The sequence below is a fragment of the Eptatretus burgeri genome, chromosome 14, assembly GCF_056783735.1.
Source record: "Eptatretus burgeri isolate ZD-2024b chromosome 14, Ebu_testis_v1, whole genome shotgun sequence".
Classification (NCBI taxonomy): Eukaryota; Metazoa; Chordata; class Myxini; order Myxiniformes; family Myxinidae; genus Eptatretus; species Eptatretus burgeri.
The window spans coordinates 59,574,680-59,589,679 of NC_140974.1; the positions used below are offsets into that span (position 1 = coordinate 59,574,680).

General features: G+C 49.3%; 1 protein-coding gene across 2 annotated transcripts in view; it reads left to right on the plus strand.

Moving 5' to 3' along the window:
* LOC147013348 (uncharacterized) overlaps positions 1 to 15,000 on the plus strand; it is a 35,096-nt gene that overhangs the window by 991 nt on the left and 19,105 nt on the right. For both annotated transcript variants that reach the window (XM_085855084.1, XM_085855083.1), the window contains exon 2: positions 10,858 to 11,694. In XM_085855084.1, coding sequence (XP_085711210.1) covers positions 10,858 to 11,694 — 837 coding nt within the window. The remainder of the gene's footprint in view (positions 1 to 10,857; positions 11,695 to 15,000) is intronic.

Here is a 15,000-nt window from a genome sequence, read left to right on the forward strand (position 1 = left end):
CCGCGCTCGCGCTTGTGCAACACAGCCCGGCTCGACTGTTCCCCGCATCGTGTCTGCCTGCTAAGCATCTTCTATCAGTACACCACAGTTGGCGACGAGGATCTTCGGATCGGCGTGTGCAGGGTGGCAAATAACCCGTGCGGTTCCAAGCTACGGAGCCAAGGGTCTCGCCAGCACGAGCATGGCAGAAGGTCGGGGCACGGCGCACGGACGCGCACCCGTTTTCGGGGGAGATGAGTTCAAGTTGTTTTCTGAACAGTTAGGTTGCTACTTTCACGCGAATGATGTAGATGATGAAGAGAAACGCAAGGCGATCTTGCTCGCCTCGCTATCAACGGAGCACTACCGGCTGCTGAGTGATTTGGTGGCTCCAAATAAGCCCAGTGATGACGGGCTATCGTTTCAGGACATCGTGGCGAAAATGAAGACCCACTTGGCGCCAGAGAAGTCATTGCATCTCGCGCGGTTCCAGTTCGATCATCTCGCTAAGGGTGGCGAGGAGCGCGTTGCAGACTTCGTAGCACGGGTGAAGCATTCGGCTGTGCCTTGCAAGTTCACGACAGAGGAGCGTCCGGCACGGCTCAGAGATCGTTTTATTTCTGGTCTGCGAGACGCAAAGATGGTAGCAGCCATCCTGCGGTTGACCGACATCACATTCGACTCGGCGGTCGGGACTGCTTCCTCTGTCGAGCAGACACTCACGGATGTCCGCACCATCGCTGGCCAGGACGTAATGAGTAGCTCCAGCTGGGGCATGTCGGCTGATCCCGAGGTCCACGCGGTGACCGCGCAAGTGCCGCAGGTCGCGCAGCCCGGAGTCCGCGCGATGACTCAAGTGCCGCAGGTCGCACACGCGCCTGGCGGTGCGGGACGAGGGCGCGCACCGCAGCACGGTCGCACCGGGAGCGAAGTGGCTTTCCAGGGGTGCTGGGGGTGTGGGGGTCCGCACCTGCGACAAATGTGCCCATATAAGAACACCGTGTGTTTGCATTGTCACAAGGTGGGACATTTGAAGCGTGTGTGTCGGATGGCGGGGGCCTCCGTTGGGGTCTTGGATGACGAGGTGCGGGAGGACCCCAGTGACCTGGAGATCGGCCTGCAACCAGGGCATGGCGATGCCGGCGGGCCGGAGCAGGAGATGCAACCACGGTTGAGTGTTTTCCGTTGGTTCGGAGATGACGACGCCGTTCACGGTGGAGGTCGAAGTGAATGGCGAGCCGACCGTGTTTTGCGTGGACACCGGGGCTGCGGTGTCGGTCATGGGTAAGCAGGCGGCTCGTGGTCTTCGCGGTGTTCGCCTGGTCAAGACGGCCTTGTCGTTATACACGTACACCGGTGAAGCGATTGCACCGCTTGCGAGGGCCGACGTCTCAGTGCGCTACCGAGGTCGACGCGCCCGGCTCTCGGTGTTCGTGGTGCGAGGGGAGGGGCCCGCCCTTTTGGGTCGGGACTGGCTGGCGCACCTCGGGCTGGATCTCCGGTTCGTACCTCCAGGTGTGCCGGTGCTCTCTTCGATGCCTTCGTCGAGTACCGAGGGCGAGGTTCTGGCGGCGGGGGCCGCGTCGATGCAACGGGAGCGGCCGTTCGTTGCTGCCTGCGGCGGTGATGTACGGTTCGGGAGCGGCGAGAGCCGTATCAGCTCTCGCGATGAGTTCCCGCGCTTCGGCAGCGTTCGTGAGGCAATGCGCGCCGGTGTTGTTCGGGCAGCTTCAACAGGTTGCGGTGAGCCCGTGGCGTTAAAGGAAGTCGCGAGTCACAACATCGAGTCGACAACCAAGAGACGGACTCGTGATGTGGGTTGTGGGTTGCTGTTCATTGCATATGTGTTTTTCCTTACTCTAGTGATGCAGTTTGACGTTGTTGAAATAAATGCCAGCAGTTCCCTTGTGAGAGTGGGTTTGGTGGAGATCAATCGATGGGATTTGTATTATGATCAATGTGATGTGGTGGCTTTGGGAGCGGTGGTGGCGAATAAAAAGGTTGGGTTGGCCTTCCATTGCCCCGGGCCGCGGGTAGTTGCTTTGTCATGTGCGGGGATTTGGTCGAAAGAACGCGCTGTACGGGAAAATGAGTTTGCAATGGTTCAAATGATGTTCGTAGTGATTTATAACGAGCCTATGGTTGAAGTGTGGTTTAAATGGAATTGCTACCGTCTAGCTGCCGTGTGGGTCTCGGAGCCAAGACTGGTGCGTTGGTCGGCGTTACCCCCACCTCTGGTTGCGGGCGCAGCTCTCTGTGTTCGCTCAAGGCCGTTTAGACGGGCGTTGGCGTCTCAACTGATTGTGGTGCGTGGGTTGTTTTGGAGCATTGAGTGCATCCAGCCAGCGGCGCTGTTCAGCGCCCCCATCCAAGGTCAATCGAGGCTGGCGCTGGCGCCACGGCTTCCAGACAGCGGGCTTCCGGCCTTGGAATGTTTATCTGCGTCAGGTCTGCCTGGGGGAAGTGGGCCCGAGGCGTTTGATGGTGCCGGGGGAGGTTTGCTCGGGAGATCGCCGCGGCCTCGCCGAGGGCCATGTCAGCATGAGCCGCCTGGGGGCGTTTCCGCTGTGTAGGGCTGCTGTGCTTTTCGCCTTGCTGCTTCATATCGGTAACGCGGCCAGAGTTTGGGAGGTGCTGTGTGCACCTCCCTCTTCGGAACCTGGCCGTGGCAGCTCCATTAGCTCGCTTTCACGCATTATATGATGTGATGTGCTGTTATACTTCGCTGTTTTCATTTTTTGTGCCTTGTCGACTATTATACCGTAGTCCTTCGTGCTGTTTATGCTTATTATGATGGTGATCATTTAATAATCATAGTTTTAGGAGGGAGGAGTGTGGTGTAGCCTGCGGGCATGCAGGGCGGGGCATGATGATGGGAGGAGGGGTCGTTGTGGTCATCGTATCTGCAAGGGATATAAGGTGTGCGCGCCGCCTGAGGCGTCGTAGTAATGCTGGAGTCGCCCGGCTCGTGAGTGTGCTGAATACGTAATAAAGGAGAGCCGCGGGCAAAGTACGCCCGCGCTCGCGCTTGTGCAACACAGCCCGGCTCGACTGTTCCCCCGCATCGTGTCTGCCTGCTAAGCATCTTCTATCAGTACACCACAGACGCCTTGTCACGCGAGCAGCTTCGTTCCTTCGCTCTGGTAAACGACTGGATTGGGGCATTGTTTCAATTAGATCGGACCAACCGTGTCATAAATGGCCGTAACTTGGGAAACAGCTGAAACGGATGAAGAAGAACCATATCAAACGTTGAAAACACACACACTCAGGTCCCCAGCATCAATTGTGACGTCATATCAAACGAAGAAGAAGAACTGTGATACGTGCAAAAAAAATTGACGTCAATCGTGATGTCATAGCACCGTGTACTGTCATTGGTTTGGTAAATAAATGACCATAACTTGGGAAGCACTTGTCCGATTCATATCAAACCTTGAAAAGGCACATCCTCAGGTCCCCAGCAATATTCCTGGCAAGTTTCAATTAGATCGGACCAGCGGTTGTCGAGAAACAGCGGTCACACACACACACACACACACACACACACACAGCTGGAATTATAAATAGATACTAATCACTAGTGCGTGGCCGTACGTGCGAAAAAGAAGAAGAAGAATTGTGATGTCATAGCACCATGTACTGTCATTGTTTTGGTAAATAAATGGCCATAACAGAGGAACCACTTGTCCGATTAATACCAAACCATGAAAAGGTACATCCACAGGTCCCCAGCAATATTCCTGGCAAGTTTCAATTAGATCAGACCAGTGGTTGTCAAGACTCAGCGGTCACACACACACACACACACACACACACACACACACACACACACACACACACACACACACACACACACACACACACACACACACACACACACACACACACACACACACACACACACACACACACACACACACACACGTGGCCGTACGTGCAAAAAAATACTTTCAAACTGCCAGAAACAAACTGTCAAACTCAAACTGCCAGAAACAACAACCACACAGGCCGTTCCTTCACTCTCGCGTGCCCGTACGTGCATGGCCGTACGTGCAAAAAAAAAAGAATTGTGATGTCAATCAAGGTGTCCGGTCATTGGTTTGGTAAATAAATGGCCATAACTTGGGAACCACTTGTCCGATTAATGTCAAATGTCCAAGTGCGGGCCCGTACGTGCGTAATCCCGTACACCCAGCACAGATTTTGCAACCAACAGATTTTGAAGGATCTGATGGATGACGTACCTTGAGCCATTGCAGTGCCTGCTCTTCTGGTCAAAGTTTCGTAGCAGCATGATCACCATACCCACCTGAGAGTGACCCGATGTGGAGGCATACCAGATGGACAGAGGGTGTTCAGGAACTCAGGCGGATAGAAATGATCACCCTCAGATTCCGCTGTATCGTATCGAGTGTCAAGGGAGCAGCTCGTGCTTCATCCGATTCCATTGCACGTGCACGACATGCAGCTTCGTTCCTTCGCTCTTGTAAACGACTGGATTGGGGCATTGTTTCAATTAGATCAGACCAACCGTATCATAAATGGCCATAACTTGGGAAACAGCTGAAACGGATGAAGAACGATATCAAACCTTGAAAAGGCACACACTCAGGTCCCCAGCGTCAATTGTGACATCATATCAAACGAAGAAGAAGAAGAAGAAGAAGAAGAAGAAGAAGAAGAAGAATTGTGACATCAATTGTGATACGTGCAAAAAAAAAAAAAAAAAAAAAATTATGACGTCATAGCACCGTGTCTTGTCATTGGTTTGGTAAATAAATGGCCATAATTTGGGAACCACTTGTCCGATTAATATTAAACCTTGAAAAGGCACATCCACAGGGCCCCAGCAATATTCCTGTCAAGTTTCAATTAGATCGGACGAGTGGTTGTCGAGAAACAGCGGTCACAGACACACAGAGATTGCTGGAATTATAGATAGACGAGTACCTGCGTGGCCGTACGTGCAAAAAAATAAAATAACTTTCAAACTGCGAGCCAGAAACAACCACACAGGCTGTTCCTTCACTCTCCCGTACGTGCATGGCTGTACGTGCAAGCCAAAAAAAAACAAAAAAAACTTTCAAACCGTGTGCCAGAAACAACTACACAGGCCGTTCCTTCGTTCTCGCGTGCCCGTACGTGCAACCCCCCCCAACCCCCACCAAAAAAAAAAACAAACCAAAAAAAAAAAAAAACAACTACACAGGCCGTTCCTTCGCTCTCGTAACGGACGACTGGATTGGGGCATTGTGTTTATCTATAAATGTGCATAAGAAAGAGAAATTATTAGAATACATGAAGTCATCACCATCCGGAAGTGGTGCGTGTCTGTACGGAATTATCGCTTGCATTGAAGTAACAACTGTTGTGATACTTCCAGACACACAGAGTTAATTTAAAATCAAGTTTACCTCCCTGTCTTTGCTTGCCATGACATTCGCTGCCACTCCTACGCCACGGTAACTAAGGCACCGATCGATCCCCATCGTAACCGGCACGGCACGTGACATCATCGTCGGCCAGCCGCGCATCGGCCTACGCGAAGTTCAGTCCTCACTGTCCGGAAGTTCGCATATCGCAGTTATGATAATTTGCAATTTAGTTTTAATGGCCAATTATTCAATTAGCGCCAACGTATTTTGCCTTTTCGCAATGTCATCGCAAGGAAAAACACAAAGAGAAGAGGAGAGAAAAAAACAAAAACAAAAAAAACGTACGTGCAAAGAAAAAATAAAAATAATAAAAACTTTCAAACAAACACACAGGCCGTTCCTTCGCTCTGGTAAACGACGACTGGATTGGGGCATTGTGTTTATCTATAAATGCGCATAAGAAATTGAGAAATTTATTATAATACACGAAGTCATCACTATCCGGAAGTCCGTACGTTGTAACCCGTAATGGGGAACGTGGCTGAGGTTCTCTTCCCCATCGGCCACACCTACACAGCAACATGTCTTGTCATTGGTTGGTAAATAAATGGCCATAACTTGAGAAGCACTTGTCCGATTAATATCAAACCTTGAAAAGGCACATCCTCAGGTCCCCAGCAATATATCTGGCAAGTTTCAATTAGATCGGACCAGTGGTTGTCGAGAAACAGCGGTCACACACACACACACACACACACACACACACACACACACACACACACACACACACACACACACACACACACACACACACACACACACACACACACACACACACACTGCTGGAATTATAGATAGATGAGTGAAAAAAACCGAATTTATGACAAACATCATCGTACACAGCAACTCCTGGTCAAGAGCGACTAAAAACTGATCAATAACCAGGTTAAAGCTGTCATTGTAGAACATGTTAGGTCAAGTGAGATCAGCCTGCGGCTGCTGTGTGCCATATCTTCCAGGCGCACGTTTTGACGACTGACTTCCCGAAAATCATCAGCGCCTGATTTATACCGTACCAGATTCTACGTCTGCATCAAAGCTATCCCGTTTCGACACAACAAATTCGCTCAGAGGCTTCCACATAGCAACTGCTGTATTCAAGTCGAGCTTTGGGTCCTGCAACGTACGGCTGGTTGCATTAAAACGCTCAAGAATGTCATTCCAGAAGACGGTGTGGAATCCAAAATTCCAATGTTCACATTTTTTTTTTCGGAAAGTCTGGCCGCCGCAACGCGAACGATGCTTTTCTGTTCCTGTTTGTCAACTACAGACTGCAGTGCAGCTTTGAATTGAGGATAACCACTCTACAGCTTTGACAGACTCCATGTGACGCAACCATTGTGTCACTGAGGTACTTTGGCACCAGCTTGACAATGTTTGCTTGTGTCAGAAGGTTGATAAAAGTGAGGTTGATCATGTAGCATGCTGGCATCGCTGTCCAGAACACATGCAAGTCATTTGCAATGTCAAAGTAGGCCACAGCAGTCGCGCAACACTCAGCCACAGACTTTCCTACTAAATTCACTGAGTGACCTGTGCACGGAACAAAGACAGCGAGCTGGTTGTGAGTGAGGATTAGGGCCTTCGTGCCAGTGTACTTCCCACTCATGTTTGCTGCATTATCGTACGACTGGCCGTGGTAATCGTTGCCGTCAATGTCTTCTGAAGCAAGTAACGTAAGCAAGGCATTTGTCATTGCTTCACCCTTGTGACCACAATTGGGCAGAAAAGTTTATTAAAAAAAGTACAACTGTTTTTAAAATTGGACGGAAATTGTTTGTATTTATTGAAACAAAAAATTTATTTTCACAAAAATGTGGAGGCCTCCATTTTGTGGAGGCCTTGGAGCATGTGCTTCACTTGTGGACGGATTCGGACGAAACTTGGTGGACAGGGTGGGTGTGTGACAAGGAAAAATTGATTCCATTTTGGTGAAAATCTTCATCCGGATATGATAATTTTATTTTTATTTTTCAAGTGATTGCTCACCATTGCTAGATCGGCCTAACAACGAGATACTTTCACACTCCGACATTCGTGGGGGATACGTTCATGAAAAATTATCCGAACGTCGGAGTTTGCGGGTGTCAAGGTATAGTTTTTTTTGTTTGTTTGTTTATTTACATGGTCTCGGCTTGTGGAAGAGCGAAGACCAGAACGAATCAGGACACAACATAAAGGGAACATCAGGAGAAAGGGGAAATACCAACAGCAGGACAGAGGGAGAAAGTAGATGGAGGCAGACGAACAATACAAGGGATGCAGGTCATGATGAGGGTTAAGGGAGAACGCAAAGGGTGGACAATATGGAGACATGAGCAAAATTGTGTTTGAACAGTTTGTGTTTTTTTGTCAAGGTCTGAGGAGAGGGAAGAGGCCGCTGCCTGTCTGTCAGAAGGATGAAAGATGTCACGGAACAGAGTGGAGTCATCAGCAAAGAGATAAAGAGGATTTTCCAGAGAGTTTGAGAGATCACTGATCAAGATTAGGAATAATATTGGGCCGAGAACACTGCCTTGGGGTACTCCAGCTTTAACAAAGAGAGGAGATGAAAGGGTTCCGTTGAGAGCCACATGTTGACTACGAGAGTGGAGGAAGTCAGTAATCCAAGAGTGGAGTTGGCCTTGGATTCCAGTGACAGAAAGTTTGGAGAGCAAGGTGAGATGCCAGACTGTATCATAAGCTTGAGATAGATATGTCCAGTTGGGGTCCAACAGTATAGCATATTTCAACAAGTTGTGGATGAGTTGGGTCAGTGACAAGAACAAGCTGATTAGATTTTGGATGTCCGGATCCAGTCCCGGCCTATTGGTGGGATACAAAATGTAAACTGTTCAGCCTGGTGGAGGTATGCGCTCCACCGAATGCTGTTTTAGTTTTACAAATCGTTTTATGATTAAGGATCACCATGTATTTTACCTCCTTTCTCCTTGTAAATACTGTTACGGCTGTGGAAATTCGCAAACCACCATTCAGGGCCCGTAGGTGAGATAACTCTAAGTACATGTGTAGTTAGCCCCAAACCCGTTGTTTAGAGGGAATTTATGTGATTAATTTGGGCTGCGACGCTTTGAGATGGCCGTTTTTCTGTTCTATCTTTATTTTGAACCAACCACGTCTCAACCGCCATCACACAACAACCACCTTAACCACCACGCCAGCCATCATCACCAACTACAACCACGCTCCAACCCTCAGACAACAACAATGCCAACAGCCACGACCTTTACCTTCACAACTCAATCCCGCAAACATTGCATCACCGTAATTCCCAAACGGCACCATAACCATCAAACCACCACCGCTAAACCCTCCACCACCCCCACCTCTCTCCTACAGCCATTCCCGCACCACCTGTGAACACTGAGCGTCGGGCTGTCTTGGGCTCGTTCAAGATACGCACCGAGCCGCGAGTGCAAATAGCGGCCTTTCCGAGGGAGAATTCGGATCAAGAACGCTACACGCCCACTTCTGATCCATCCAATTCGCAAGCGTGGAGCGGCTTGGCCCCGCCTCCAGGCGCGTCTGTGTGAAATCTATATGCAAATTCTAGGATCAGGGGAGGTGCACGCCCACTTTTCCTCCGTCCAATTGGCGAGCGTGGCTCCGCCCCCAAGGTCATCCTGATCCGGAAATTTGCATATTGTTTTCTCCTGCCGGCCTATAAAACGGCGAGCGCAAGGCAAATCGTGGCAGAGTGTGGCAGTAGCAGTGTGTGTCGGCAGGGCATAGTGAGTCGAGTCATCGGTGTGGCAGAGAGTGGAGTCGGGTGGCGAAGGCATCGAGTTGGGTTCTGCAGTCGGCTGAGGAGAGTTGTGGGAAGAGGCCAAGGAGCTCGGGTCCGAGGCGAGAAGGACGGCGGTCGGCGACGAGGTCGCGGTGTGAGATCGCTCGTCGCAGGACCCAAGCCAGCCAGACATTCTCCCTCCCCCAGGGCATCAACAATTCCCCCTTTCCCCCGCGGTGAGATAGTGCAACAAGGGGGCCCCGTTCCCACCCCACTCCAAACGTCGTGCCAAGGAGCACGGAGTCGGGGCACAGCCACGCGGCCACATCTGCGGCTCGTCCGCCAACGCGTCACGAGGACGCGGGTAGGACCCACCCGGTCTCGCGGACCTGATCGCTCCTTCAGGTCATGCGCGCATATTGGCCTACAGGCCCGTCTGCCCCCTTGTCTATGAGGGTGGCTTCTTTCCTTTGCTTTTGAGTAAATGTGTGTTGGCACCGCCTGTAAAGTAGAACTGTATAAGTGTTGCCGTGTGTGCGCGTAGTCGATAGTAACTCTGTGTCATTGTTTCTTTTGTTTTACTGCTATGGGTGCATTTTGACTGTTTGGCTGTATGTGTGCTTTCCGTGTGTCGCGAAATAAATGTGCATTGTGTGAACTGTTTTCCCGTTTCGCTTCGTCTTTTCTTTATTGACCCTCCATCCTGCTTCACGTAGTGGGCTTAATACGCCCGGTAATTAATCTGAACCGTCCAGGTCGGCGATAACACCGCTCGGTTATCCCGATAGCACGGAACGGGCCGCCCAAGCGGCCTGTGTCCAGAGTCGACCTGCGGTGAGGTGCGATCGCCCGGTCGACCATTCGCGCAGGTACCTAGGTGGATCGAATTTGGCGAGCAACCCTATCCTGCGTGGGTGGGCAATTGGCACGATCGTGGTGAGATTAAACCCCCACCCGTGACTAGCTCCCGGCGTTGGTCCGAGAGGGTCACGACTGAATTGTCCGTCCGGTGGGCGACGTGCCGCGATTCGAGTCACGTGTCCGTTCGCAACAATATAATACCAATGCTGTTCCCAAATGGATATTCACACCAGAAATTATGCACTAAGAAAATTAAGAAATGCCAATGGATGTTATTTTTACTCTGAGTACTGTATTGAATAGTTCAGGCTGGCAGGATGTGCTCACCCCCCTCTCATCTGTCGAGCCTGTGTTTGAATCCTGATCCGGCTATAAACTGTCATCCTGGTGTTTCACAGGCAGGGTGATTCATCGGTGTGTGCCGTCCCTCGGATGGACGTTGAACTGGGTGCCCCGTCTGTCATTAATTGGAGGTTGTTAAACATTCACGAATAAGTAGACGAGTTATCACCGGCATTATGAAAAAAAAAATGACAAATTCCTGCCTCGACTTCCTTTTTTCGAAGTGGCGACCTGTACAAGATTGTAGTAACTGCCGAGGTAGCATCAACTCTCTGCACAGGGCATGATGGTACATGATGATGATTGAATAGTTTGCTGGGAAGTTGTCAGTTCAAAAGAAGGGTCTTCGATATTTCCTTCAATCTGCTTTGGTGGCCATGAAGCTTGTGTTGGCCAATCTTGCAAATTGCGGTGATGGGTCACTACTGTATCCGTTTGATTTGAAACATCTTTTTTGTTTGAATGGTATATCAGTTGATGCAGGATTAACTATGTTCCATTTTCTTACAGGTGAAACTGAATGTCACTGCCACGCTCCAAGCCATGCACACCAGTGATCTGTCATCTGTAATTGGTTCCATCGAGTCTGCTGTTCGACTTCCTGGTGGTGCAAGCTGGCTCTATCTGCAGCGCCTTGCCGACCACGCTCTGCGTGGGAGCCTCACTGAACTGAAGCGTCGTAAGGCCCGATCTGAGTCGCGCTTGCATTGCGCTCTCTGTTTGATCTGTGCACTCGTGGCTCTGCGTGCCGTGCGCCGCCGTATCTGGGCGGAGAAGGATATGCTGTTGAAACACCTGCTTGATGTAGTGGCGGTTGGGCCAGCTGTTTCTGCTGCACTGGCCACCGAGATTCTGCTCCTCCTGGTTCGAGCCGAACTTGATACAGTGCACAAAGATTCACATAATGGCGACTCCGAAAATTCATCCGCGGGAGTCAACCATGAGAGTGGAGATGGAACGTCGGAGGAGCAGCACAGGCATGAAGTAGGAAAAGGAGATGGCAGAGCAAATGTAAAGGGAAGAGGGGAAAATGGAACACTGCAGTCTGAGGAAGAAGAGCATAATGGTTTAGTCGGAGCTGATAAGCAAGATGAGCGACGAGCAGACAGAGGGAAAGTTCAAAGAACAGCCAAAGGAGAGCATAAAAGCTCCAGAAGCAGATTCAAATTGAATCGGAAAGAGAGGGCTTTGGACAGACTTCACTGGTTGATTGATGCCGGCATACTAGTGAAGTTGAGAAGAGCATTGGAAAAAACTGGAGATACACAGCTGCACATCGCCATCCTGCGACTACTTAAGGAACTCCGGAGGGTGACCGAGAATGGAGCGCAGATGACACTGGCCCTTGTGTGTGCTTCTTCTTCATGTACCCTTTCTAATGTGTTTCTTATGAAGATAAAAAGTAATTATTTTTTAAAATGATAATTATACATCCCATTATCACTGCTTCGTGTGTGCATGCGTACAGTGTGTGTGTGTGTGTGTGTGTGTGTGTGTGTGTGTGTGTGTGTGTGTGTGTGTGTGTGTGTGTGTGTGTGTGTATATATATTAGTTGCGGGTCAGGGCGAGAAGACCATGAGAGGGGAAGCTACCTCAGGTTCCCACCACAGGCCGTTGCAGGACATCGCACGTGGATAACTTCGTGACGCGGCAGGTCGCTAATCGACTGAACACCAATAACTCGACCACGTGACTTAGGGTCCTCCGTTGAAGAAATACCATTTACCAAATGGTCACATGATCTAATTACCAGGGGACACGCCCTCGGTACATCTTGTTCAAACCAGATCAGATGCAGCCGAGCGTAACTGCCCAAGGACGTACCGGCTGGAAAAACAGATCGTTGGGGAATAACGTCCCGGCTAGGCTTGGATACGAACCATGCTGGACTAATGAAGGAAAAGACTAAAACGAGCTGGGAACATTTCTATACAAAGCATTTATATTATTTACAATTAAGCGATGAAAAGTATGTGGCACAGTAAATTAGGTTTGTTTGTTTGTACAGCAGGGATAGCAAGGAATTTGTGGGGTGCGACAAAAGGCAAGCAATTTTCACAGAGCAGACTTATCCCATTAGAACTTCTACGATCTTAATTTATGCTACGACTGACGCCATCACACACACACACACACACACACACACACACACACACACACGGAAGATTAGATAGCCGGAAAGAAAGGGAGCAGATGAGGATAAACAGCCTCGCAATACCTGGCATGGTTAGCCGACCAACGCAACCCAGTACGCTTAGGGGAAGGTAGGGGAGGATAAATACTGGTGTCTAAGGTGTGGGAGTAGGTGTGGTGTAGTGCAATATCGGGAGTGTGGTGTCGTACCAGAGGAAAATGTGATTGCGAGTCAGTGAGGATGCTCTTTTGTGCGTCCAAAGGGGACGAGATAGAGGGGTGGAAAGAGAGAGCGAAGATGTGTGAGGCAAAAGATCCTTAAACTAGCCGTGCATAGGTCTACGAGCGTAGCATGTACCTCCGTGGGATGCTCCGTTTGAGCGTTCCCACCTCAAGAGTTGGCGCATTATCTCTGGCCTAGTCACTTTGCCAAGGCTCATGGCAACGTGCGCTCCACACTGGTCTTCCGGAATAAGCATGTCTCAGTCGCACACCAACCATGAGTGAAGAGCCAGTGGAGGGCAGAGGCAACTGGGAGCAGCCAACGCAGAGCCGAGACGAACAGAGAAGAAGGTGGCGAAGACGAGAGGTGAAGAAGAGAGCGAGCGGCTCCGCGATCCCACCTTTTATAAGCCCCGGGCGAAGGGTGGGGTGATGACCCGAAGTGATGCGCTGTGACCTGAATCCTGCTTCTCTGTTGGGCCACAACGGCCCTAGCCACGCCATGCCAGGCTCCTATGGCCGGAAGCGCTCATTCGCACATCTGGCGTGACGCGGCTCAGAGCTCCGTACCAAACTCTCGGATCGCTCTTCTCGCGCCCCCTCCTCGCCTTTCGTTTTGCCATGTTCTGGCGACCGGACGAGGGTCATATCAATCGCGTGTGCTCACCTGGGACATTACCGGCAAGATGCGGTTGGTGCTATTGACATCCGTTGATCGTCTCCGCATCACGTTGTTCTAATACAGCCCGAGTTATGCAGAACGCCTCTGTTTAGTGGCGAATTGTATTGATACAGAGGTACGAGGAGGTGCGGGAATATTTTTCCCGTGTGCGGGAGGTGTTGGTGGTCGAAATGGCGAGTTTTTGGTGAGCAAGGTGAGATGCCGTTGGAAATTGGCGCACAGATTTGAATGAAATAATGGTGTGCCATGCGTGTGCTGTACAGTGTGTAGTGTTTATAGTGGAGGAAGTTTGTTGGTTCCAAGCCACGGGAGGCATCGTAGTGTGCTTATTACTCAGCGCATTTTGCATGGTGTGTGTGCTTGCTTGACTTGTACCATGGCTATAAGGAAATAGAAATCTGAATAGAATAGAAAATAGGTTGGAATATAAATCAGAATAGAAGATAGAGATATAGTTAATGGACCGAGCTACAAGACCCACACAACGCACTTTGTCCCGTTAACCCACTAGAAATGAGGGGAAGGTCTAACTCCACAAAGACTAACAAAATAACTGCCTGGGGATCACTATGCTGGGTGCCATTGCCTTGGAGGCATGCGGTTTTGCAGAAACGCAACATATATATATATATATATATATATATATATATATATATATATATATTTTTTTTTTTAAACACCTCCCACTACTCAAGCTAAAGCTGCTTCATAAAGCAACCCAAGAAGGCCTACGCAAGGTAAGCGCTTCGCTGTTTCAAACCTTTCCCAGAGTTCCTCAAAAACTATAAAGGTGTTCACACATCGTACACACATGAGAATCCCAATGCTACACACCCCCTCAGCTACCGGACTGGTTTCATCACTTATTTTTTTCAGTGATTCTTCACTATTGAGAGATCGGGATAAACTGATATAAAGCACGATATCTCAAAAAGTTGTGGACCGATTTGGTGGACATGTTGGGTGTGTGACCACGACAAATTGTTTTGATTTTGGTTAAGATCCGACTACTCATTTTTTAGTGATTCTTCACCATTGAGAGATTAGGCCAAAAACGATATATAGCATTAGATTTCAAAAATGTATTGGGCCAGATATGTTCTTGTGGATCAGGCATTGTGCGGTGGATATGTATGCGGTTTCCCGAGTGCCCTTCTGGTTTATATTTTCACTTACGGATGCTTTCCGACGATTTTATTTTTCTTTGATGCCCATCGGCACACAATTACCATGCTTCCCCATTGTTTCGGGTCGCTCACCTGCATTTTTTTTCATTTGTGGATCCTTCCTGACGTTTGTGATTTTTTTTTTTTTTTCCCCAGTGTATCAGTTTTGATGTCCAGCAGCACACATTTCAGCTTTCTACGTCACCCGAAAAATACTGACCTTTAATGTTGGTCAGTGAGTCAGTCATTGGAATGATTATTTGTAATATATATATATATATATATATATATATATACAGTGGGGATAACAAGTATTTGATACACTGCCGATTTTGCAGGTTTTCCCACTTACAAAGCACGTAGAGGTCTGTAATTTTTATCATAGGTACACTTCAACTGTGAAAGACGGAATCTAAAACAAAAATCCTGAAAATCACATTGTATGATTTT